Source organism: Muscardinus avellanarius (assembly GCF_963383645.1).
Source record: "Muscardinus avellanarius genome assembly, chromosome: 8".
In the NCBI taxonomy this organism is placed as follows: Eukaryota; Metazoa; Chordata; class Mammalia; order Rodentia; family Gliridae; genus Muscardinus; species Muscardinus avellanarius.
In genome coordinates, this window is record NC_137794.1 from 75,517 (window position 1) to 101,740 (window position 26,224).

General features: G+C 40.6%; 1 protein-coding gene across 1 annotated transcript in view; it reads left to right on the forward strand.

Moving 5' to 3' along the window:
* DNAH8 (dynein axonemal heavy chain 8) overlaps positions 1–26,224 on the forward strand; it is a gene marked incomplete at its 3' end in the record, with an annotated part of 220,834 nt that overhangs the window by 6,152 nt on the left and 188,458 nt on the right. Inside the window, exons 4-10 of the mRNA XM_080700493.1 lie at positions 493–644; positions 3,506–3,695; positions 4,632–4,795; positions 11,503–11,679; positions 14,189–14,302; positions 20,411–20,518; positions 24,145–24,246. Coding sequence (XP_080556619.1) covers positions 493–644; positions 3,506–3,695; positions 4,632–4,795; positions 11,503–11,679; positions 14,189–14,302; positions 20,411–20,518; positions 24,145–24,246 — 1,007 coding nt within the window. The remainder of the gene's footprint in view (positions 1–492; positions 645–3,505; positions 3,696–4,631; positions 4,796–11,502; positions 11,680–14,188; positions 14,303–20,410; positions 20,519–24,144; positions 24,247–26,224) is intronic.

The following is a 26,224-nucleotide window of genomic DNA, read 5'->3' on the forward strand; positions in this document are numbered from 1 at the left end:
GTGGAGGACAAGATGGGGGAGGGGACAGTGTGTGGAGGCTGAGCATGGCCACAGGGAGCAGAGTGCAGAGAGGAGGCTGCAGCTGGAAGATCGCACTTATTAGCGAGCGTTGGTAAGGGTTTTTTTTTTTTTTTTTTTTTTTTTTGTGGTACTGGGGGTGGAACCCAGAGGCTTTTTACCTCCGGGCTCCCAGACCTATTTTATATTTTATTTGGAAACAGGGTCTCACTAAGTTGCTGAGAGCCTCACTAAGTAGCTGAGGCTGGCTTTGAACCTGCGCGATCCTCCTGTCTCAGCCTCACAAGTGCGGGGATTACAAGCATGCCCCCCACGCCCGGCTCATTGGTAAGGTTTAAAAGATACGTATTCCGTGACCATATAGGAAACTTCTTACAGTAAAGTAAAACAGCAAACCTAGGTACAAGAGCCGCAGCAGTGTATTGCATATGATTCGTTTTGTGATCATACAGTATGTCCTTGACTTGTTTTCAGAATGTGGTCGAACCTTTGCCGGAGTAGCCAAAGGGTCAAAAATGATGAGATTGTATATAGAAAATGCAACCTCAGAGAAACTAAAAGAACTATGTCTATTTTTCGTTCGTTGCCAAAATGATGCTCCTGTAAATAGTAAAACTATTCATGAGGTATGTTTTCATTTTTACCCCAAAGATACAGTTAAATGTTAACGTGTATTTGTGGGTGGTTGGTTCTAGGGATTCAACCCAGGGCATTCTACCTCTGAGCTTTTCCCCACCCCCCCCCTTTTTTTTAATTTTAGACAGGGTGTGGCTAAGTTGCTGAAGCTCTCCTCAAACCTGTGATCCTCCTCAGCCTCAGAAGTACCGAGATTACAGGTGTGCGCCACTGGGCCGGCTACACTGATGTATTTTTAAGTTATATTCTTGTTTTACTTCACTCTCTTTTTCTATATAAAGGTCTGCATTTAGTTAAAATAATGTTTTTATATATTCAAAGAAACAGAAAATGGTTACAGTAAGGCTCAGTTATATTTAACCTCAGACACTACTATTAATATTATGAAAATTCCATTTCTTGTATGTGGTATACAAATTCTATTCTTTTGTGCACTGGGAGCACATTTAGTTCTGTTCAGACAATGTTTATTTCACTTAGTATTCTCAACACTCAGTATTTTAAGCTCCCTAATAATTTCAGAAGAAGAGGGAGAGAGACTTGATGGTGACACTACTAGCCTAGTCTTGAGAAGGCAGGATGGGAGAATGGGAGGGATAAGATGCAAGAGTTGGCCTCCTGGCTGCACGACTGACTGCAGTGTGTTCCTTAAGCCGCTCGTCCTTTTTGTGACTTAGGTCTACATCCTGAAGTGGGGAATAGTGATAGCCACCTTCAAGGACTCTCGCAGACCAGCGATGGGTGGATTCTTCTTGTATCGCCTCACATTCTGTAGGCTTGTGCAACTCTTGGGTCTTCATTATTTTTCAGTGGGGAGGGTGACTGAAATGCCACCGTAAGTTTGCTTCTTTTTTGTTTATGACAAAAGCTTGCTTGAAGAAGGTTGTTCTGCTTGGCCAGGACTCCAGGATGCCAGTGATCTTTCCCTGACCCCTCATAGATAGGTCGACACACCGTTGTGTCTGAGGAGACCTGCCTGGAGTGTTCTTCATTAGTGGTCTGTCCATTATCTTTATGCCCGTCTCCTCTTTGTCTTTGAAGCCCTGTAGGTTCACCATGATGTTTCTCATGTTTTTGGTTCAGTCAATCCTTTTAATTTTTTTTTTTTTTAGTGGCAGGGATCAAACCAAGGGCCTTGTGCATGCTAGACATGCTTTATGCCACAGAGCCTGATCCCTAACCCTGTTATTATTTATAATTTAGCTTTTGTTTTATCACAGTTATATGTACACATAGTTTAAAGAAGGAAAAGATTGTGTAAAGTCTTGTGCAAAACTGACCTTCACTCCCCTCTCCAGAAGCAACTCTTCAGCTCAGCAGGTTCTTTCACCTGCATTATCTCTAAATAATTCCCTCTGGTTGTTCCTTTGGTCAGTTTAGACTTTGTGGACTTTTCTCTATAGAAGGTGAGGATTTAGCCCCTTTCTTTTCTCCCTCTGGTTCTCCCCTTTGTTTCCTCATTCCTCCATTTCTCCAACTGTAGTAGCAGTCATTGTACTCTTTCAACTGCATTAGTCTGTTTTGTGTTGGTACAATGAAATACCTGAGACAACTGGCTTAGAAAAGGTTTATTTCGCTCATAAAGGTTTGCTTAGCTTTAGAGGTTTAAGACCAAGGTCCAGCAGCCCTATCAGCTTGGGTGTCTGGTGAGGGCACCAGCTGGCAATGTAGGAGCAAGAAATCATCTCTCAAGTCAAGAAGAGAGAGAGAGAGAGAGAGAGAGAGAGAGAGAGAGAGAGAGAGAGAGAGAGAGAGAGAGAGAGAGAATGAGAGAGAATGAACAAGAGAGCGAGAGTGAGAGTGAGAGAGAGAGAGAGGTGTGTGTGGAGAAGACACAGAAAGGAGGACAGTGAGGGATGCAGCTTGACCTGCTAGTAGGCTCCACCTGCCACAGTTCTTCCCACCTTCCCATAGAGCCTTCCTGGGGACCCAGGCTTTAACATAGGGACCTTGGGGGACTTGGCCCACATTCAGGCTGCAGCAGCCACACCCTCACAGTTGATCAAGCACCCAACTTTCAGGGCCCTACATACTACATGAGCTCTTGCTCTTCCTGGTTCGGGAGTTTCATCTCACCGTATGTCACACTCGTGGATGGTGAGCCTTGGGTCCTTGTGGCTGAGGGCTTCTTTGTGCAGGTGGCTCACTTGTGCCTCCCTTGTCGTGGACAGGCCCCAGGCCCGGGCTTGTTCTCAGGGTGAGTACTGAAGCAGCGGGGAAGCTGCTTCACAGCAAGCTCATACGTGGGCAGTCAGAATGGGACAGAACATAAGTGCTGGTTTTAGAGTTCTAATATTCATAATCATTCGAGTTTTCCTAGTAGCTTTCACAATGTATCGTTAATTTTTGTATTTTTTATTTTTTGCTGGTCTGGGGATGGAACCCAGGGGAATTGACCTCCGAGCCACATCCCATGCCCCCTATTTTTTATTCTTTATCTTGAAACCGGGTCTCACTGAGTTGCGGAGGGCCTCACTAAGTAGCTGAGGTTGTCTGCGAACCGCGATCCTCCTGTCTCAGTCTCCCAAATGCTGGGATTACAAGCGTGCGCCACCGCGCCCAGCTACAGAATGTATCATTTATTGAAATAAACACTAGATTACCTGGTTGCGTCTGCCTGTAATCCCAGTACTTGGGAGGCTGAGACAGGAGGATTGCAGCTCAGCAATGTAATGAGGCCCTCAGCAACTTAGTGAGATCCTTCTCCACAGTTAAAAATAAAACAGGACTAGGGGTATAGATCAGAGGTAGAATGCCTCTGGGTTCAATCCCCAGTACCACAAGAAAATATTATGGTTTTCAGTTTTTTAATGAATTCAGTATATGAAACTTTTGAATACTACCCTTTCAGGAAGTGCTATTTACTGTTTTGGATGCATCAAAAGGACTCTTAAATGGGATCAGAAATATGTTGGCAAGTATATTTTTACCAGCTATTCTTGCAACAAACAACTGGGGTGCTTTAAACCAGTCCAAGCAGGGAGAATCTGAAAAACATATTTTCACTGAAACCATCAACAGATACCTTTCATTTTTAGATGGTAAGTATAAATTTTTTAAAAAAAATTTTTATTGGTGCATTGGTAAATATAAATTTTAATGTTTAGTAAACACTAAAAATGAGCAAATTAACTATGTTATTAAGAACAAACATTGCAGCAAAAGTTTCCATCTTAAGAGATGTTATTCAAAGAAATTATGATACCTCAAGGTAAGATATGAAATCGTGAGAACGTCTCATTTCTATAGATTTTGCCAGGAATTTTTTTTCCAGTATAGCAGGATCAATATAAATTTACTATAGTTCTTTTTATTTTTTCATGCTGAAGGCTAAACCCAGGGACATTTTACATCTAAGCTACACCCCCAGCCCTATTTTATTTATTTTATTTTTTTATTTTGAGACAGGGTCTTGCTAAGTTGCTGAGGCTGGCTGTGAGTCTATGAACCTCCTGGCTCAGCCTCAGAGTACCAGGTTTACAGGTGTATGCTACCATGCCTGGCTATGAACATACAATATTACTGATTTTGTGTGTGTGTGTGATACCGGGGATGAACCCATGGGTATTCTACCTCTGAGCTACACATCCAGTCCTTTTTAAATTTTTTTGTTTGGGAATAGGGTTTCAATAGGTTGCTGAGAATCTCATTATATTACTGAAGCTGTCTTTGAACCTTTGATTCTCCTGTTTCAGACTCCCAAGTACTGGGATTACAGGTGTCCACCACCTTACCTGCCTTACTATATTCTTAAAGAAAAAAATTATAGTCGTTAAAATATATCCTTTATCATGAAACCTTTAAAGTAAATTTTATCAATAACTATTATAAAATGTACATTTTCATCAACAAATCAAGCCACAATATAATAAACAATTAGATTTACATCTCTATGAAGTATTATATATTTATCATTTTAGCAGTTATAGCTTGAAGCCACATATCACCATTAAATATATATTTTTTTTAATATTCAGGTGCTAGAATAAGTATTGAGGGAACAGTGATGTTAAAGAAGATAGATAATGTTGATTTTTCCAAACTGCATAACTTTGAAGAAGTGACAGCTGCAGCTAGCAATTCAGAAACTGTTCGTCAGCTGGAGGAGGTACTGATGATATGGTACAAACAGATAGAACAGGTGAGTCCACGCAAATCCTTTTACCCAAACCCATAGTTCTCTAGTACACTGCATTTTGTTTGTTTACTGTTTTTTTGACTTACTTGGTGAAATGGTCTGTTTTAGAGAGGGTTCTGTGAGCACTGTGAATTTAGCTGTTGTTGGATGAAATATTCTGCAAATGTTTTTTATTTCCATTTGATTTTTAGTATTCTTTAGGTCTGAATAATCTTTACACATCTTTTGTCTGGATGACCTATGGAATATTGAGAGAGTTGTCTAAAAGTCTTCCAGTATTATTGTACTGGGGTCTGACTCCTAATACCGAGTACAGTTGTTTATGTTGGATTATTCCCTTGATCTGTGAGAAGTGACTCTCTTTGTCTCTTCTTGTGGAGATTCCTCTCTGGGACTCGGAGGGAGAGACCTGAAAGGGGAAACACCGAAGAGCTGCCTGATGAGCAGCTGCCCTGAAATGAAGGCACAGACAATTGCCCGATGAGCAACTGACAAAGTTTATTCTCTAAAACCCAGATCTTTTTACCCTTCTCCAGTTAGGTTAATCATCAGATACTAGTAAACACCAAAGTACAATAGTGGGGTAGTAAGTGAAGGATATGTAAATCACTAATAAGCAAGACAAAAGGAAGATCTGTGACATTATAGGTCTTGTGATTAAGATCAGCCCCCTGCCCTCACTGGTGGGCCTTAGAGGGCAAATTCCGGAAAGAACAGGAGTCACACCAAGAGTTGTGGAGGATTCGACCTTTCGTAGAATCTCCTTTAACTCTTTCGGAACCTTTCGTTCTTTAGGCTTCTCCATGTCCTCGTCATCTTCTGATAAGTTTGGCACAAAATCTTCTTTTGCAGATATGAGAGTAGCGACTCCTGCCTGCTTTTAGCCTTTTAGTCTTCATTGGCATGGAGTATCTTTTTCTATCCTTTCACTTTTAGCCTGTAAATATCATTGCCTATAAAATGAGTTTCTTATAAGCAACATATAATTGGATTTTAATTTTTAATTCACTTTGCCAGTCTGTGTCTCAATTTGGAGTTGAGACCATTTACATTTGGTTTTAACATAGAGCCATGTTATTTCCTGTCATTTTGAATTATATTTTCTGTTTGATTCTGTTTGAGTTGTCTTTTATTTAGTTGCCCTTCTAATGGAATTCATTCTTTCTCTAGCTATGGAGTTTATTTTTTATTTATTCTTTGTGTGTTGGTTCTTTTAGTGTTTTCTTTAGAGCTGCCTATTAATAGTCATGAATTCTTTTATTTTCTGCTTATTTTGGAAGATTTTTATCTCAACATCAGTTCTGTAAGAAAGCTTTGATGGGTATAGAAATCTTGGCTGGAATTTGTTTTTCTCTCAGGGCTTACATTACATATCACTCCAAGTCCTCCCGTCTTTTAGAGTTTGGGTTGAAAATTCTGCATGAATTCATATTGGTTTGACACGTGACCTTATTGGTTTGAACGTGACCTGGGGCCTTTTTCTTTTAATATTTTTAAGGTTATTGTTAGTTTTTGTTGTTGTCTGTACTGGGGACTGAACCCAGGGGCATTCTACCTTTGAGCTATATCCTAACTTTTGTGTGTGGACACACACACACACACACACACACACACACACACACACACACACTCCAACATCGAACACAGGGACATTCTAAGCATTCTGTCTCCAAGATACATTCCCTGCTCCTTTATTTTTTGTTTTGAAACTGAATTTCTCTAGGTAGCTGATAGTCTCCCTAAGTTACTGGGGCTGGTTTTGTACCTGTCCCAGGCTCCCAAGTCCTGGGATTATAGTTGTATGCTACCACACTAAGAGTCTATTCTTTTGACCTCTTTGTTACTTATTTTGATTATGATGTGGCATAGAGAGGTTCTTTTATAATCTTGCTTATTTGGGGTTCTCAGTGGCTCCTGTACATGAATGTCTACCTCATTTTTAAAAGTTTGGGTATCTTTCTGTCACTTTTTTTCTTCTGTGTATGGTACTAGGGATGAACCCCAGAGAAGTTCTACCTCTGAGCCACATCCTCAGTGCTATTTTATTTTTGAAACAGGGTCTCATTAAATTGCTGAGGTAGCCTCATTTCTGTTACTATTAGATGTGGAGGTTATTTATCCTCTTGGTTTGTACCTAGGGCCTTCCTCATCCCTAATTACCCTTAGGTTTGGTCTCTGATGCTTTCCCATATTTCTTGAATGTTCTGATCATGTTCTCTTTTTTATTGATTAAGTATTTGATTATAAATATTCTATTTTCTCTGCCTGAGACTCTGTTTTCAATGTGGTCTATTCTGTACTTTCTGCTGAATTTTTAAAATTTACTGTATCTTTGATTTCATTCAGGATTTCTGTTTATTCTCCAGGCTTTCAGTTTCTTTATTGATATGTTCTTCCACATTCTGTCTACTCTAAGTTTCTTTCTTAGATCTTTTAGATCTCTGATCATTTTAATAATGAAACTTCTGAATTCTCCTTCTGGTATTTTCTGCATCTCTATTATAGTTGTTCTGCACCTCTATTGATGCATTGTTAAGGGGTTGCAGTTATTCATATCTAGGCTGTTGGCCTTTTTTGTTTATGTTATAATAAGTAGCAATGAACTTAATACAGTAGTAAACACCAGGTGTCAACTAGACCATCCACAGTACTGATAACCCCAACAACATGAGTGGTAGGGGCAGAAATTTTATCAACTGAATAGTCCTAAAGGATGGGAATAATACAGTTCATTAAAAGGGAGGACCATGGGGTACGGAGGCAAAAGGAGGCTTAGAATATTAAGGAAAAAATAGGGAAAGCAAGTGAAGGCCATAAAACAGAAGGAAAAAATAAAAAAGACAGAGAAGGAGAGGTCAAGATAACTTGGCTATTATTTATAGGGGTAAAAAGATAGAAAAACAAGAGAAACAAAAACATACAAAAAATCAACAAAAAGCTCACTAACCCTCAAAAGCAAAACAAAGCAAATAATGAAAGGAAAATAAAAAGAAAACAGTGGTAAAAAGAAATAAGAAAACAATATGTATGTAATATGTATGTATATTTATTATTATTATTATTATTATTATTTTTTTTTTTTTGGTGGTACTGGGGTTCCTGAAAGCCCTTCTGCCTCCGGGCTACACTCCCAGACCTATTTTTATATTTTTATTTGGAAACAGTGTCTCCTAAGCCAGCGCGTGCGGCTGGCTTCGAACCTGCACGATCCTCCTGTCTCTGCCTCTCAAGCGCAGGGATTACAAGCGTGCGCCACCACGCCCGGCAATATGTATGTATATATATTGTTACAGATTGGGAGAATGTCGTTGTGGGGAAACTGTTCCTGGGGAATCCCTGCTAGGGTCCCGGACACACTTTCCCTCAACCCACAACAAAACCCAAAATGACCAAAAACAGAAAAAAACCGCGGGATCTTGTTCTAAGCTCAGAATAAATATGCATAGCTTGGACAGTTGCTGACGATATAAATAAGTTTATTAAAAAGATAGAAATACAGGAGATAGTCACAGCCCTGTGCCTGAAAGAGGCACAAGGGGGCAATTCAAATGAATATACCAAAGAACTCCAGTTTACTGAATGTTTTTATCCAGACCAATTCTGCGGCAGGTCCTTTGATCTGTAGATATGTTGCCCTATCTCTAGCCCAGTTTTTCTGCTATCTCTAGCCGGATTTGCCCGGAAAGGGGGGGGCAGTCCTGCCTTCCTGACACAGACCTCTCCACCTTAGTTCTACCCCCAAGATGTTGCGTCTCCATTTGTCTTTCAGAAATGTACAGAAACGTCTTCCCTGGCTCTGGCTTTCTTCCTTCTCTTTAGGAATGTAAATTACAAGTCCCTCCTTCCTACCAGCCCTGGTTTTTCTAGTACAAACGATATATTTTTAAAATTGCAAATCTTTCCCAATACTAATACATTTTAAAATCTCTTCCCAATACATATATATATATATATATATATATATATATATATATATACCAATCAGTGTGTACCAGAGCAGAATAATTCTTAATGAAAAATGAGATAATCATCTCCCTTGAGGTGGTCACAACTGTGGACACAGGTGGGTGTCTATGCCCTAAACTGGCCTGTCCTTTTTTCTGATTGGGTTATGCCCTTTCCCCTTAGAGAGAGAGCTGGGATTGTTAAAGGCTTCCCCCTTTTGTGCAGCTGGCTACAGTGCTCTGGAGCTATCACTGGTTACAAGAGATCTCAGATTTCATTCTTACTAGCATAAGGTTGGGTGGGATGGGAAGTACTGTCTCTTGGAGACTAGTCCAGACAGAATAAGCAGGTACGCTTCTGGCAGGGCTGGTGCAGAGTTTAGGTCTGATTGGAAGTATAGAATCTTGTCGCATGGTATCCACCCTGGAGGGAATAGTTCAACAAGCTCCAAGAGCAGGTCAGAAGCAAATCTCTGTGAGGCATCTGCATCTCAAAGGACTCCCAAGAATTCCACTCACAGCCTGGGGCAGCCACACTCCCCTGGGCAGAGGGGTCACTGCAGGTCCTTCCAGCCCTATTTTTATTCTTTCTTTTGAAACAGGGTCTCACTAAGTTGCAGAAGGCCTCACTAAGTAAGTAGCTGAGGCTTGCCACAAACCCAGATCCTCCTGTCTCTGCCTCCCAAGTACTGGGATTACAAGTGTGTGCCATCATGCCCGGCTTCCCTGAATGTTTTCTGACCCACTTTGTCTAGTTACAGAAGACACCTTCCTTCCTTCCTTCCTTCCTTCCTTCCTTCCTTCCTTCCTCCCTTCCTCCCTTCCTTCTTTCCTTCCTTTACCTCTTCCCTCTCTGGTAACTCAGTGGCTCTGTTGCCACCAGCTTCTATTCTTTATAGTCCTCCGTTAAAACACCAGATTTTTTTTTTTTTTTTTTTTTTTTTGGTGGTACTGGGGTTCCTGGAAGCCCTTCTGCCTCCGGGCTACATTCCCAGACCTATTTTTATGTTTTTATTTGTAAACAGGGTCTCCTAAGCCAGCACACGAGGCTGGCTTCAAACCTGTGCGATCCTCCTGTCTCTGCCTCCCAAGCCCGGGGATTATAAGCGTGCACCACCACGTCCGGCAGAATTTTTTTTTTTTTTTGTACAGGGTATTGAACCCAAGGGCACTTGACTTTTACTGGTCCTTTTCATTTTGAAACAGGGTCTTACCAAGTTACTGAGGCTGACCTTGAGGCTTTGATTTTCCTGTCTCAACCTCCCAAGTATGGGATTATAGATGTACACCACTGTGCTTGGCTTCTGGGCTTTTTGTATTTTATTTAGGAAACCTTTCTTATTTTAGTGTTACAAATATGTTTCTCTAAATTATGTAAATAGTGAAATAGTGAAACCGTTTCATTAGTAGTAGTAGTAGTGTAGTGGTAGTAGTAGTAGTATTGGGGCTTGAATCCAGGGTCTTGCTCATGCCAAGCAAGCACTCTACAGCTGAACCCTCTCACCGGCCTTTATTATTTTAACATTTAGATTTTTAATCCACCTAAAATTATTCTTTGTGTGTGAATGTGTATATGATGTGAAGTAAGTGTCCAGTTTTGCTTTTTTTGTAGAGTTAACCAATTGTCCCAATTAAACATCCTCAACATAAAATTGCTTATTTAACAAATCATTCCTTTCTAAAAATTTGTAATATCACCTCTGTCATATATCAAGGTTTAGATCCCTTTGTCTACCCCATGGTCTCCCTATTTGATTTGTGTGCTTATACTGTTAGTTTATTTTCTGTAGCTTTTACTAATTCAACACTTGGCATGTCATGTCTCTTTTTTGTGTGTTTTTCATCAGAATTCAATTGATTATTTTCAGCAAATTGTTCTTGCAAATTTTGATCAGACAGTAGCATGAAAAACTGATGGGATTTTGATTAGACTTTCTTTGGATGTACACATTCATTTGGAGAAAGATTGGCTGCTTTTTCTGCGTGTTTTTTTGTTTTTGTTTCAGTACTGAAGATTGAACCCAAAGGCGTTCTACTTTGAGCTACATACCATGCCCTTTTTACTTTTATTTTGAAACAGGATATTACTAAGTGACTGAGGTTTTCATAAGTTTCTGATTCTCCTGTCTCAGATTCCTAAGTGCTAGGATCCCAGGTGTGCACCACCACGCCTGGTGTGGCTTCTTCTTATGATTGACTTTTTCATCCACAACCATGCCTCTCATGTACTTAGTTCTCTTTCTGTTTTTTTCACGGTTCTTATCATTGTTATTATCATTTTCTATTGCAAATGGTATCTTCTTGGAAATTATATTTCAAATTCTTTGATGGCTTGTAATTAAAGGGATATTGGCTTTTAGATATAGATACAGCAACTTTACTGAATTGTTCATTGATTGTAAAGGTTTACATCTTTAGCTACCCTTGAATTTTACAGGTGCAGACAGCCATGTCATCTGTGATTAGGCTGTTTGTTTGTTTTTTTTAAACTCTAACTGGTATACCTTTTGTTGATTTTACTTACATTATTGTGGGACTTCATTTACTCTGTGGAATAAAGGTGGGTGGTGATGGTGATATTTTTTAAAGTGATATTTCCTATATTTCACCTTTAAATATAATGTGTTTTTTGGTAGATACTACTTGTCATGTAGGAAAAGTTTCTTTCTATTCTTCTCTTGTTAAGAGTTTTAAGTATTATGCAGTGAGATTTTAACCAAGAAGGATGTACCTTTTCTATATTCTGTAAGTTCTTTTTTATGACAGGTGCTTATTGAGAGTGAGCAGATGAGAAAAGAAGCTGACGATTCAGGTCCTCTCACCGAACTAGAGCACTGGAAACGCATGTCAGCCAAGTTCAACTATATTATCGAGCAGATTAAAGGGCCAAGTTGTAAGGCTGTCATCAACGTGCTCAGTGTTGCACACTCCAAGCTGTTAAAGGTAAAGGGCGTGTCATTGTGAGGTTGGTATACTTCAGAACAACTGACTAGAGAACTAACCAACGACTCGTTTTTTAAAAATTCTTTACATCGCGACATAATATTGCTTTTCTTTATGGGGGTATATTATGGTAATTCAATACATGTAGACAGTGTGTAATAATCAAAATAAAATCAGGGTAATAATTATATCACTTAATCATTTTTATGTGTTGGATGTTTGCACTCTCCTAGTCATTTTGAAATAGATCACACACACATGTACGTGTGTGTGTATATTTATTTCTTGTGTGTGTGTATGTTTGTTGTACTGGGAATTGAACCCAGGGGCATTATACCACTGAGCTACACCCCTAGCCCCTTTTTATTTTTTATTTTGAAACAAAGTCTAAGTTGTTGAGGCTTTGCAACTATGATCTGTCTCAGCCTCCCAAGTACTGGGGATTATAGGCCTGCGCATAATCTGGGCCTCATAATTCTGTGCACATAATTACAGGCCACACCTGGCCCATAGTTTTTTGTTTGTTTTTTTTTTTTTAATTCAAAGCATGTTCTTTCTGTTTTTGCTCTGTGAGCTTTACTATTCCTTATTCTTTTCATCTGACCAGTTCTCAGTGAGACATTTGATTTTATCATCCCTTATGTGGAAGAGAGGTCAGCTTATAAAAAGAAAACACTTATTAAGAATAGGATTTTTAGCTGGGAGTGGTGGTGCATGCTTGTAGTCCCAGCATTTGGGAGGCTGAGACGGGAGGATCGTGGTTTGTGGCCAGCCTCAGCTACTATTTGGTGAGGCTCTCTACAACTCAGTGAGACCCTGTTGCAAAATAAAGAATAAAAAATAGGGCTGGGAGTGTAGCTCAGAGATCGAATGCCCCTGGATTCCATCCCCAGTACTGCAAAGGTTTTTTTTAAAATCCTGCTACCAAGAAATATATTGATAAGTTAGACTTTGGCTAAAGATGTGGCAGTTTTTGTTGAACAAATAGTTGAGTAATATAATTGGCCTCCAAGTCAACTGGATCTTAGTTTGCTTTTCCCAGAAAATGGAAAAGTTTTTATTTTAGTTTTGATGTGCACATTTAGAGTGATGTTGCCAAAATTTGTGTGTGCCCAGAAGAAAAGCCAGTATGTCTCACTGTCAAGACCAAGTCTTATTAAGCGACTTAAACACGGTGCACAGCATGTTCATCTTTGAGGGAAGGCTTGGTGGGTGCTGTGGTGGCCGTGTAACTAACTGCGCATGTAGTGGAGATTACAGACAGACAGCCTGTGTCTTGGACTGTCTAGTGTTCCTATAGCAGCACTGACGTTGGATCATTTATAAAGGAGGTGATTTCTCTAGCTCTTGTTTTAGAGCTGAGTGTCCATATCAGGGACCTTTCTCTGTGACCTCTGCTGGGGCCTTCTGGCTATGTCCTTATGGTGGGGGGGCACCAAGGCAGGAGCAGGTGTGGGGTGGCAAGCACTCCATGAGAGAGGGATTCAGGGAGGTGCCAGGCTCACAACAACCTGTCCTTAGCGCTTGCTAATCTAGTCTCAGGAGACTTAGCACTCTCCTGATGGACAGCATTAATGCATATTAAAGACCTAATCGACGTCTGGCGTGGTGACACATGTCTGTAATACTCAGTACTTGGGAGGCTCAGGCAGCCCCCCCCCCACGAAGACCAGATCACCTGTCATAAAGGCATGACCACCTCAGTCCCATGATCCTTGGGAAAAATGCCTCAGTATGAGATTTGGTGGTGACAAGGGTCATGGAGGGGCAGATACTGGGGTTTGAACCAGAGACGTTCTACTTCCCAGCTATATCCTCAGACTCTTTTTTATTTTTTGCTTTTGAAACAGACTCTTGCTGGCCGCCGAGAGTCTTGCTAAGTTGCTGAGGCTTGTCTTAAACCTGCGATCCTCCAGTCTTGGGGATGTCTTTTTTGGAATAATGTTATTTTGAGAACTTGACTCATTTTGGAAGACCCATAACAATATGATATCGCCAGTAACTAACCTGGAAAAGTCACTCTAGGTAGAAGCAGGCCACATTCAAGACTGCAGTGAGGGTGTCAGTTACAAAGAGTATGACTCTTTGGGTTTTAGTAATTTTTTTTTTTTTTTTTTTTTGGTACTGGAGGTTGACTTTAGAGGTATTTTACCTCTAAGCTACATCCTCCAGTCTTATTTTTATTTTTCAAATTTGAAACCTAGGGCCTTGCTAGGTTGCTAAGGGTTTCACTAAATTGCTGAGGCTGGCTTCAAGCCTGTGATTGTCCCATCTCAGCCTCCCAAGTACTGAGATCATAGGCGTGTGCCACCATGCCTGGCTTAGAGAACATTTAAATTTTTATAATAACTTAAATATACTGTAAGATAAATATATATTAATCACACTTTAATATCTATTATTCTAGTGTATATTTGGTTAGGAAGACAGCTTAAATTTCTCGAATAAACTGTAGCATGCTGATATATTTAGGTTTTTCAGAGAATTCTTACATTTTTTCTCTCCTTAGAACTGGCGTGATTTGGATGCAAGAATTACGGATACAGCAAATGAATCAAAAGATAATGTTAGGTATCTGTATACGCTGGAGAAAGTGTGCCAGCCTCTCTATAACTATGACCTAGTAAGTATGTTTTCAGAAGTGTGGTTTTGCAGGGCACAGTGGCACATACCTCTAATTGGGAGGCTGAGACAGGAAGGTCACAGGGTCATGGCTAGCCTTGGTAATAATAATCACCATGGCTAGCGAGACCCTGTTTAAAAAAATAAATAAAAATGGCTGAGGGTGTAGGTCAGAGATAGAATGCTCCTGAATTCAACCCATTAAACGAAAATGTACAGTGTTAAAAGTTAAATTGTATAACTAGTTCACTTTAAAATAACTGCAATATGTATATATTGGGAAAAGTATATACTACCAAAAGGGTATTTAAAACACATATTTTCCTATTATATATTATAATGAATTATAATGTATATTTGACACTTTAGCCCCTATTTAATTATATAGCATCACTCTGAGTTTGACTTCATTGTCTATTAAGCAGCGTAAATGCACTTCTTACTTATTGTGGTATAACGAATCTCCCTGGCCCGAGTGGCTTACACCAGGTACCACTCCTTGTGCCACAGTGTCTACGGTCGGCCCTTGAAGCTTCACGGTCCTCACACGGTTGCAGACAGGCTGTTTTCTGGGCTGTGGTCCCGTGTCAAGGGGGCTGGTGGGGAGGGTCCACACCTACGCTCCTGCACGTGCTGGTTGCCAGTTGCTAGTATGTAGGTCTCTCCACAGGACAGCTCGCTTGCCCCAGGGAAACCGATCCTGATTGTTTCTGGATGTTCTGTTGGCAGGAGCAAGTCGTTCTACACCCTAGGGGATGGGATTAAGCAGAGTTTGAATACTGTGAAAACCATGAGAGTAGACATCATGGGGCTACCTTGGAGGCTGCCAGCCATCATGGATATTTCTCAGTTTTTTGCATAACAAACCCAAACTCACTATGGCGTGATGACTGAGCCTGTATCCCTCAGTCAGTCAGTGGTGCAGGACACACCCCTGCTCTAGTTTCTAGCCTACTTCTCCCATAACATTTCTACAGCTTTTTTTTTTTTAAAGAATGTATTAGCATTACCATTTATAAAAGTTATTAAGTTTTAATATATAAACGTTTGGTATTTCATAATATTTCATACAAAAATTAAAGAAAACCCTCTATTCCTTCTTTAGACAGGAAAAGGAAATCCAGGAAACTGGTATTTATTGAGAACTTAGAACAGTGTCTTCCATTCTTGACTGGATGTTGCCTCTTTTATGGATCATATTAGAGCTGCCCAGCCAGTCTTATTTTTAAAGATGTTCACCTGCTTGAGAACTCCACCTCTTGTGCTAGGCATCATGCTATGTGCTTTAAATGTGTTTTCATTCTGTATGCACAACAGTCCTCATTTTAAAGATGAGGAAACTGGATTTGAGTATTCCTAGAACTTTAAGGTATGGGACTAAATTTGAGTCTGGTTCTTTCTCTTATTATGGGGTATATTTTCCTATGTCACTTTGCTCCTGCTTCAAGGTATTCTCTAAGTTAAAATGATTTCCAGTTAATTCCTGTTGTGGTCTGGAGTCTACATCTAGCATTTTCCATTCCATGCACACAGGTATTGGTGCCGGCAACATGGCTCTGTACAACAGTTATGTTGATCAGTGTGGAGGTTCCTCCAAAGGCGAGGAATGGAACCACCCTATGACCATTTATATCAATCCTAGATGTTTTTCCAAAAGATTTAAAGTCAGAATACTATAGTGATACGTGCATACCGTGTTTATAGCAGCGCAATCCACAGCAGCCAAGTTATGGAGCCAACCTGGGTGTCTGTGAACAGATGAATGGATAAAGGATACATACACACGATGGGATTGTACTCAGCCATAAAGCACAGCATCGTGCCATTTTTCAGGAGAATAGGTGAAATTAGAGAGTATCATGGTAAGGAGACCACTTCACCTCAAAAAGTCAAGGCTCTTGTTTTCTCATATGTGGAAGCTAGAAAATAGGAAGCAAAGGGGGCTTCAAATAGATGAGGTAAAGACCAGGAGGAGCATGGAAGGGGCTTGGGCGGGGGAGGGGAGGGGAGTGTGAGGCTTGAGGAAGGGACTGTTCAGATGATGTCATGTCCATATGCGAAGGCATCACTGCCAATCTCATGAAAGTGTACGAGGGGGTAGGATGGGGAAGGAAACGCACCAAGTAATGGGTGCCTGTATGCACATATGACTTTGAATCTCACTTCAGAGTATAATTACAGTGCACCAAAAGTATAAACACTTATGTCAAAGAAAAATTAAAATTGTCCCATCACAGACATTTCAGTTTACTCAGAAGAGTTGAAGGCACAGATATACTTAAAGCCTATATATAGCAAAATGTTAACACGTTAAATCTAGTGATGGATACAGGTGCTCATGCTTCTGTTCTCTGTACTGCCCTCTATGTTCAAGGCTTTTCATGTAAAAAGTAAACTTGGGAGAGCCAGGCATGGTGTTGCATGCTTGTAATCCCAGCGGTTGGGAGGCTGAGACAGGAGGATCGCACAGGTTCAAAGCCAGCCTCAACTACTTAGTGAGGCTCTCAGCAACTTAGTGAGACCCTGTTTCCAAATAAAGTATAAAATAGGTCTGAGACTATAGCCCAGAAGTAGAAAAGCCCCTGGGTTCCACCCCTTGTACCACTGAAAAGAAAAAAAAAGTAAACTTGGAAGAAAGATATGGCATTTTTATTGTTATCAAGAGCTCTAAATTTTAAAGTATACAGATTTCAAATTCTGTATTCAGAAGACTTGCTTAAATTGATATTACTTTGAAATCATTTAGGGCCTATGTAGCTGAGGCTGTCTGTGAACAGTGATCCTCCTGTCTCAGCCTCCCAAATGCTGGGATTGCAAACGTGCGCCACCATGCCCGGCCTATTTTTTATTTTTTGTTTTTTATACTTTTATTGGGGCATTATAGTTTCACACCATAATATAGTTTTTAGAGATAGTGACATATGTGAACGGCGTGCTTGGGCTTCCCCCCGACTCTCTTCCCACTCTCTCCCCTTCCTCATGCAGGGTATTGACATGGACATCAGTATTCCCACCTTGGTCCAGATGTCAATGGACGAGGTTCCTTCGTTGATTCTCCCTCCCCCCAAACCACCTCCCTGGCCCCACTGGACAGCTTTGCCAACTCTTTTTGCCGTGGAAGTGCCTTATTGTTGTTGTTTTGCTGTTGCTGGTTGCAGACATTATCTTCTGAATGACAGAAGTGACAGTCATAGTGAGTCATGTCATTGCCTCCTGCTCACACACATACTATGGCTATGGTTTAAAAAATTCTTCTCATTTTATTATTACTAAAAGAAACCATTGGTTGCTCTTTAGTTTGTTATTCATTTGGGTGGGAAAAATGCAAAGGATCCATGCTTTCATTTTTAGTTTGTACATTTTATGTATGCTTTATTTTTATTATCTTGGTAGTTATATCTACTATTATGTATTTTGCATCCAGAATGTCTAGCACTGTATATGAATAGGAATAACTGAGCACTCACATCATCATGATGTTTAAAATTGGGATGAAAGGCATTTTCCTGAGGGACTTGTGTGTTGCCATCCTTATTGAAGTTAGATATATTTTGAAGGCAAGAGTGGAAAGAATTCCTGGGCATAATTTTACTTGGATCTTGATCAATCTGTGTGTGTGTGTGTGTGTGTGTGTGTGTGTGTGTGTGTGTTACTGGGAATTGAACCCAGAGGTAATCTACCTCTGAGCTACACACCCTCAACCCTGTTTTTTCATTTTTTAAATTTTGAAACAGGGCCTCACTAAGTTGTTGAGGCATCCTCCATCCTGTCATCCTCCTGTCAGGCTCCAGAGTTCTGGGATTAGGGTGTGTGCCACTGCACCTGGCTTATTAGGATCTTTCAGATACACATAATATAGATTCTGACACAAAGGTTAACTTTTGAGGACTAGTGTTTATTTCCATAAGTCACATTAAATTTATTTAACTGTCTTTTTTTTATAGCTCATACCTTGGACGTATAATAGTAGTGTTATTCATGGCTCCATTCATTGTCAACATTAAAAATTCTTAATATATAAATATTTATGAATCAAAAATATGTAAGAATATATTTTTTTGATATTGAGCAAAATTTATATGTACATCTTTATTTTATCTTGTCCTATAAATTAAAAGGCCAGCTCCTGGTCAGGCATGGTGACATACACTTGTAATTCCAGTACTTGGGAGGCTGAGACAGGAGTACCACAGGTACCTGGCCAGCCTTAGCTACTTAGTTATATAGTGAGGTCCTCCACAACTTTAACAAAAAATAGAGCTGGGGGTAGAATGCCCTGGGTTTCATCTCTAGTACCGAAAAAAAAGGAGGGGGCAAACATTTTGGAGGCAGGAATGTCTTTGAACTTTTCTATTCTAGCACAGTGATTTGCACTGTGGCTACAAGCAGGGTCTCAAAATTTCAGCTATGTAACTGATACCTATGGGACCTTGGGCAAGGTATTTCTCTTTCTTACCTCTCTGTTTTCTGATTTGCAAATGGAAATAGTATTAAATCTTTATGTTTTCACATTTTAAAACATCTAAACTCAGGACATATTTTATAGTCAGCTGAGTTTTAATGTGAATCGTTGTGAATGTGACTTGATACCATCTTAGATTATGTTATCTCCTGAAGGGTAGATTTTTGTTTTATGTTTGGTTTTGGTGCCATTAGTGTCATTTCAGACTGTAGTTTAGTACCAGCTTTTGATCCGAATTTCCAAGGGTTTTCCCTCCCTCCTCCTGTAGCAGGATTGGGACACAAAAGTTTTGTTTCTTTTCTCTGTGACTATTTTATGTTTATCTTAGCAGAGACTGTAGCTGATAGGTGGCCTAGTGTTTTTTTTCCGTGCGTGCGTGCGTGCGTGCGTGCGTGTGTGTGTGTGTGTATCAAAGGCAGGGCCTTGTGCATGCTAGGCAAACAGATTACCATGGAGCTACACTTCCACTCTGGGAGCCTAGTTTTATGTGGGAAATAGACTCCCCCTACTGGGTGTTTTTGTTTCATTAGTAGCACATAAAGCAACGGTGCAATTAGCAAGAGCTGAAACTGTGAAACTATTAGAAGAAAACCCAGGGGAAATGCTTCAGGACATTGATCCGGGAAGAATTTTTTGGGTAAGACCTCAAAAACACAAGCAGCAAAAGCAAACATAGATAAATGGTTATGTCGAGCTAAAAAGCGTCTGGATAGCAAAGGAAACAATTGTGGTAAGAGTCAACGTGCGGAAGATAGGAGAAAACACGTGCGTACTACTAACCAACAAGGTGCTGGTATCCAGAATACATAACGAGCTCAACTCAACGCAGAAGCCCAGACACTCTGACTTCAAAATGGCCAAAGGGACAGCCGGATGTGGTGGCACATGTCTGTAATCACAGTACTTGGGAGACTGAGACAGGAGGATAACAGGACAGCCTTAGAGACTTAGCGAGGGCTTCCACAACTCGGTGAGACCATTTCAAAATAAAATGGGGCTGAGGATGTAGCTAGGAGAATGTCCTTGGATTGGGCTCAATCCCCAGTACCACAAAATAAATAAACACATAAAAAAATATAAAAATGAGCCAAGTGTGGTGGCACATGCCGGTAATCCTCAGTACTTGGGAGTTTGAGAAAACAGGAGGATTGCATGTTTGAGGCCATATCAGCAATTTAGTGAGACTGTTTAAAATTAAGAATAAAAAATAGGGCTAGGGGTGTAGCTCGGAGGTAGAATTTCCCTGGATTCAATCCTTAGTTCTGCCAAATAAATAAATAAACAAATCAGATTGAAGTTTTAAGACTTTAAAGTTGTTTTTACCACTCAAGTTGTTCTATTTCAGAAGGAGATTTTCCAGTTTGGATTTATAAAAAATTTTGCAATGATAGTACAGAATTCTGTTCACCTGATTTTTCCTGTTAATTTGCATTTTCTTGGTATGTTTGTCAAAATGAATGTCCTTTTTTGTTTCTGTTTCAGGACTCAGTCTAGGATATCATTACATTTTGTAAAATTCGACTTAAAATTAAGATATTATGCTATTTTGTGTATATTTCAAGCTCTGAATATCTTACTACTTTATGTATATTTCAAGTTCTGAATATTTTAAGATACAGGAATTCACTTGGTATCTTTTAATTTTAGGTTTCCATGGCACATGGAATACAAAATTTGATTAATGCCATCAGAATGATTCACAGTGTGTCAAGGTATTATAATACCTCAGAAAGGATGACCTCGTTGTTTATCAAGGTGAGTCTCTAGGGGAGTCATTACGCATGCAACCCCGCAGGAGAGTGGATAGTATTTTCTCTTTGAGCCAGGACAGCGGTTGGGAAGCCTGGGTGCTCTCTGGACTCTGGAGTCAGTCCTTTTTAGGGGGTGACGACTGGAGCCAGTTGCATTTTGTAGAAGAGGTTCTGGGAACGTTTCTTCTTGTCAAAGGTCAGCTCTAAGCCCTTTAGTTTAAATAGAGCTGTTTGCCAATTTATTCATTCCATGTAGTTTTTATTTTTCTCAAGAGCTAAAGATTTTATCCAGTGTGTGTGTGTGTGTGTGTGTGTGTGTGTGTGTGTGTGTTATTGAGGATTGAACCCGGGGGCCTCAATGACTGAGCTACATTCACAACTCTTTTTCAGTTTCTATTTTTGAGGCAGGATCTCACTAACTTGCCCAGGCTGGCCTTGAACTTGTGGTCCTTCTGCTTCAGCCTCCTGAGTTGGGACTACAGATGCAAGCCACCACCCCTAGCTCCTAGGTCCACTGTGTATGTGCGTGCATGTGCATGAACCTGGGGATTGAACCCAGGGGCATTTTACCTTTTAGCTACACACCCAGCTCTCTCTCTCTCTCTCTCTCTCTCTCTCTCTCTCTCTCTCTCTCTCTCTCTCTCTTTTTTGAAATAAGGTCTTACTAAGTCACTGTGTGCTGGCTTGGGGCTTGTGATCCTCCTTTCTCAAACTCCCAAATAAAGAGATGACGGGCGAGTCTGTTGTCTCGTGTCCACGATCAACAGCACTTCTTTAGCTACTCCCACCAGAGCTGTAGTTTGTTTAAAATCATGCCATAGAACCAAATGGCTACTTTTTAAAATGAATTTTAAAAACTACCCGAGAAACACCTGAATAGAATTTTTTTTGTAAAGGTGTTAAACAGAACCAAATGTGTAAAGTCACATTGCAACTTTTTTTGTGTGTGTGTGTGTATTGGTACTGGGGGTGGAACCCAGAGGCTTTCTACCTCCAGGCTATACTCCCAGACCTTTTTTTATATTTTATTTGGAAATAGGATCTCACTAAGTTGCTGAGAGCCTCACTAAGTAGCAGAGGCTGGCTTCGAACCTGTGCGATCCTCCTGTCTCAGCCTCCCAAGCGCAGGGATTACAAGCGTGCGCCACCACGCCCAGCTGCAACTTTTTTTTTAAGCAGTGTGAATTTAATCATTCTCTAGTCCTAAATGAGATAGAACCTCAGGATTCTTCCCCTCGCTCGTCTTCCTTCTTTTTGCTATATATGTTCCTCATCTTATTAGTTCCCTGATATTGTTGATATTCTTTCAACAGTATGAGTCAATAAGAATTCAAACTAAAATCTAAGTATGGCTAAGTGCTTTGATCACCTGTTTTCTGATCTCTACATCTTTCTCCTTGATTTGTGATTTGTTTTGCTGGGAAGATTTCTCAGGTAATTCATCTAGCCACTCACATGTTAGTTGAACTTGTAAGTTCAGCCTCACTTTCTCCTGGAGCTTGAAGACACTGCTTAATCATTGTATGGATCCATGATGGGGGAGAATTTAGGAGCTAATCTGGTTATCTGGTTTTCTTTTCCTTTCTAGGTAACCAGTTGTATTCTTTGGAGACTTTTTTTTTTTACTCTTGGGCTTTTCAGATTTTGAGATGATGTGGTTCTTTTTACATTAATTTTGTTTTATACTTGCTGGAATTTGCATTCCTGGGAAGTTTTCCTTTTTTGCTTTTTCTTGACCCACCTTTTCAATTCATTCTCTTCCCTTGAATCAAATTTCCTTTTCCCCAGTATTTGGGAGGCTGAGACAGGAGGATTGCAGGTCCAAGGCCAGTCTTAGCAACTGCTTGAAAAAATGATAAAATTGGGCTGGGCATGTAGAACAGAGGTAGAATTCCCATGGGTTCAGTCTCTAGTACCCCAAAAAAAGCATTTCTCTGGACAAGTCTCCACCCCACACTGTTGTCATTTAACACCTCAGCTCATTTGTTTGCTCATCCTTGTACTGACTGCCCGCCAGCTCATCAACAGATTTTTTTCTTGACCAAAAAATTGATTTTCATATTCTCTAGTTGTCTTCTTCTTGTGGCTTTTAAACCCGCTCATATCTATTTCATGAATTAATTTAGTTAGTAATAGATATTTTTAAAAGCATTACACGTCTTTTTTGTCTTTCCTCCCTCTGCTGAGTTTAATGTGTCTCTTCTGTGTTTGCTTTCCTCTGTTTTATATTTTTTTGTGTGTGTGGGTGGTACTTGGGTGTGGAACCCAGAGGCTTTCTACCTCCGGGCTATACTCGCAGACCTATTTTATATTTTATTTGGGAATAGGGTCTCACTAAGTTGCTGAGAGCCTCACTGAGTAGCTGAGGCTGGCTTCGAACCTGTGCGATCCTCCTGTCTCAGCCTCCTGAGCGCGGGGATTACAAGTGTGCCCCACCACGCCCGGCATGCTTTCCTCTGTTGCTTGGTGGTTCTTGTTAGCTTTTATATTTGAGACTTCTAATTTGGAGCCTGTTGTTAACTGTAGTCTGTGTTTTGTGGGATGGGGTGTGGTTACTTCCTATTGGGAGGAGTGTGGATGGGTGGTTCTCCTTTTCAGTTGTGACCACGCGGGCAGAGGCAGCTCACTGGGGCAGGGCCACATCTTCCCAAGACTGAAGCGTAGACTTCTGACTGCCCTTTCAGCAATTGGCACTGTTGCCCGCCGTGCACATTGCTCCAAAGTCAGTGTATAAGAAAGGAAAGCAATCTTTTCTATCCAGATTCCAAGATGACAGAGACACTGGCAGGCTTCCATCTTGTAAATGTAGCTTCGGTCCATTTTGTAACTTTTGTATGAGAGTCTACGTGTTCCACGTCCAGATTCACTGGTTTCGTGTTTCTCCTTTTGTAAAATCTGCCCAGTAAAAACTAGCCAACTGGATGAGATTATAAAAGCCATACTCCAGCCAATGGGAACGGCGTAGTGGCCTTTGACTTAGGGAATAAGAGGCTGAGCGAACTCCCTGCCCTCTGCACAGCAGTAAGTTGCCTTGCCCAGTTGCTTCAGGCTACCTTACTTGAGGCTTCCCTAAGACCCATTTCTAACAGGTGTGCAGGGTCACAGCCACGGGGACCTCACACTGTCACTCATGCCGAGGAGTCCCAGTAACATTTCTTTCCTCTTCACCTGTGTTCATGCTGGGTTCTGTTTCTTTCCCTTCTGTAGAAGTAATCTTGTGTGCAGTCTATAATTTAGGAAGTCACTAAAGCTCTATAGTCAGGCTGTCGTCCTTATCTAACCTCCTGACCTTGTCTAAGTGGCTGTGCTTTTCCTCCTGACTATTCTGGGTCATCTGGAAGGATCTGCACGTTGAAGGTCGGGAGTCACACTTGTACTCCATCAGGACTTAATTAGGGGAGGAGTAGGCAAATGGAAAAGCCAGTTGACTTTGACAGTTAATGGCCCTGGTGACATCGACTGAAGTGCAGAGGGCAGATATGATTGAGGGTTTTCTTTGTTTTAACTAGAATCTGCATTTTTTGTTTTCTTTCCTGTCATCAGTCTGTCCACACCAGGTTACTGTATCATTTGCACTTGGATTTCTCTTTGTCATGTGACTGTGGTTGTCTTACCCTCTACTTGTTCTAGGTCACGAATCAAATGGTGACAGCTTGTAAGGCGTACATCACTGATGGCGGAATAAGCCACGTGTGGGATCAGGAAACACCAGTTGTACTGAAGAAAATTCAGGTTTGTACAAGTATCTCTATTTTTATGGAGAAAGGATTTAAACATCTTGCCCAATCTTGTTTAATTTGTTCATTTACGTGAAACAGTTGGTAACATGGCCTTGAGAATATAAAAAGAATGTTGTTTATATATCACTCTGACAACAAGAGGAGCAGGTTCAAAGGACGTGAGAACTGGGACACCTTTGTGACGGGATTGAAGCAGCAAGTTCCCAGTGCACAAGTGAGACACTTTTGTCACCTACCAAGCCATAGGAGTGTAAAACAGAAGAAATAAACCAGCAAGTTGGCAAAGAGAAGGGGGATGCTGAGGCGTGTCTGTTTAGACAAGCATCTAAAAACACAGCAAAATCAGTTGTTGAAGGTGGAAATGGCAGTAAAAATGCTCAGAATAGAATTGGGTTGCAATTGCCAATTAATATGCTAGCAAATTCAAGCTGGGAAGTCAGCACCAGTTATATGATCAAAGGTTCTTTCGCAAGAGAACCTAGGGACCCAGAGAAGAGGCTTGAAAACTCCGCCCTCAGGAGAAAGCTGGCAAACAAAAAAGTTTTCAGTAGTTTAGGAAGAGGGAGCGGTGCCTCGAGTCGATGGCATGACCCCTTCAGACGGTTTGGAAGTCCATCTCAGATCTCATCTGTTGGACAGTAGGACAGAAACTTTGGGAACACGCTTTGAAAATGTATCCAATTAACATACCCAAAAGATGGGGGGAGGTGGGATAGCAGAAGCAGTGCCTGCCCGAACAAAAGAGCACCACTAGAAACCGTAGGAGGAGCTTGTTGGGATGGTGACCACGACAGAATGCTCACGAGTAAGAGCTGAGGGCAAGTAGAGCCGGGACAGGGCACCGTGCCCAACCCTGACGGGCCGTGTTGGCTGTGCGTTCAGAAAGGAAAGCCCGTGATGCGCCATACGATGCCCTGCCGCCATTTGGATGTTTCTTAAGAAATGTCTTTCCAGGGTCTGCACCCGTTTTTAAATCAGGTTGTTTGATTTCTTACTATCAAATGCAGAGTTTTGTATATATTTTGGATCTAAACCCTCATCAGATACATGGTTTGCACATGCTGTCTTTCGTGTGTTATCACTGCACGCTGTTGATTATTTCCTTTGCTATGAAATTTTTAGTTGGATGCAGTCCCATTTGTCTATTCTTGTGTTTGTAACCTATACTTTTGGGATCAGACTTTAAAGAAAGTCATTTCCAAAAAGTCAAGATACTTTTCCTTCCGTTTTCTTCTGTAAAGTGTGCAGTTTCATATCTTAGCTTTATTTCATTCATCCTTTTGAGTTTATTTTTGTATGCTGTGGGAAATGAGGGTCAATTTTCTTCTTCTTTATTATTCTTTCAGTTTTCCCTACCATCTATTGAAAAGAGCCCTTTGATAAACACTTTCATTGACCTTATGTACATATGTGAAATTACCAGTGTTGATCCCAACATCATGTACAGGGAAGGGGAGGGAGTGGAGAGGGAGACAGGGAAAAGCTCACCAAGTGCTGTGTGCATCTATGTACGTCCTACCACTCTGGACTACATTATGACATGAGACTACAGTACACCCATAAAAGTATGTATGTGTGTGTACATGTGTGTATGTATATATGTGTATGTGTAGATATGTATGTGTGTGTGTGTGTGTGTGTGTGTGTGTGTGTGTGTGTGTAGCAAAGAACCCTTTCTTTGTTGTTTTTTTTTTTGGCACCTTTATTGAAGATTGGTTGACCATAATACGTGCATTTATTTCTGGGCCCTCATCTCTGTCTGTTGCTCAATATGTCTCTTTTCATGCCAGCCCCATGCTTTTTTGATTACTATAGCTTTGTAATATATTTTGAAAACAGTGGTGTGATACCTTCAGCTTTGCGAATTAAAATTACAATGAGGTGTCTCTTCACTCTTACAAGAATGTCTTATAAAACTGACAACATGACAGGTTCTGGTGAGACCATGGAGAAGAGGAACTCTCCATACT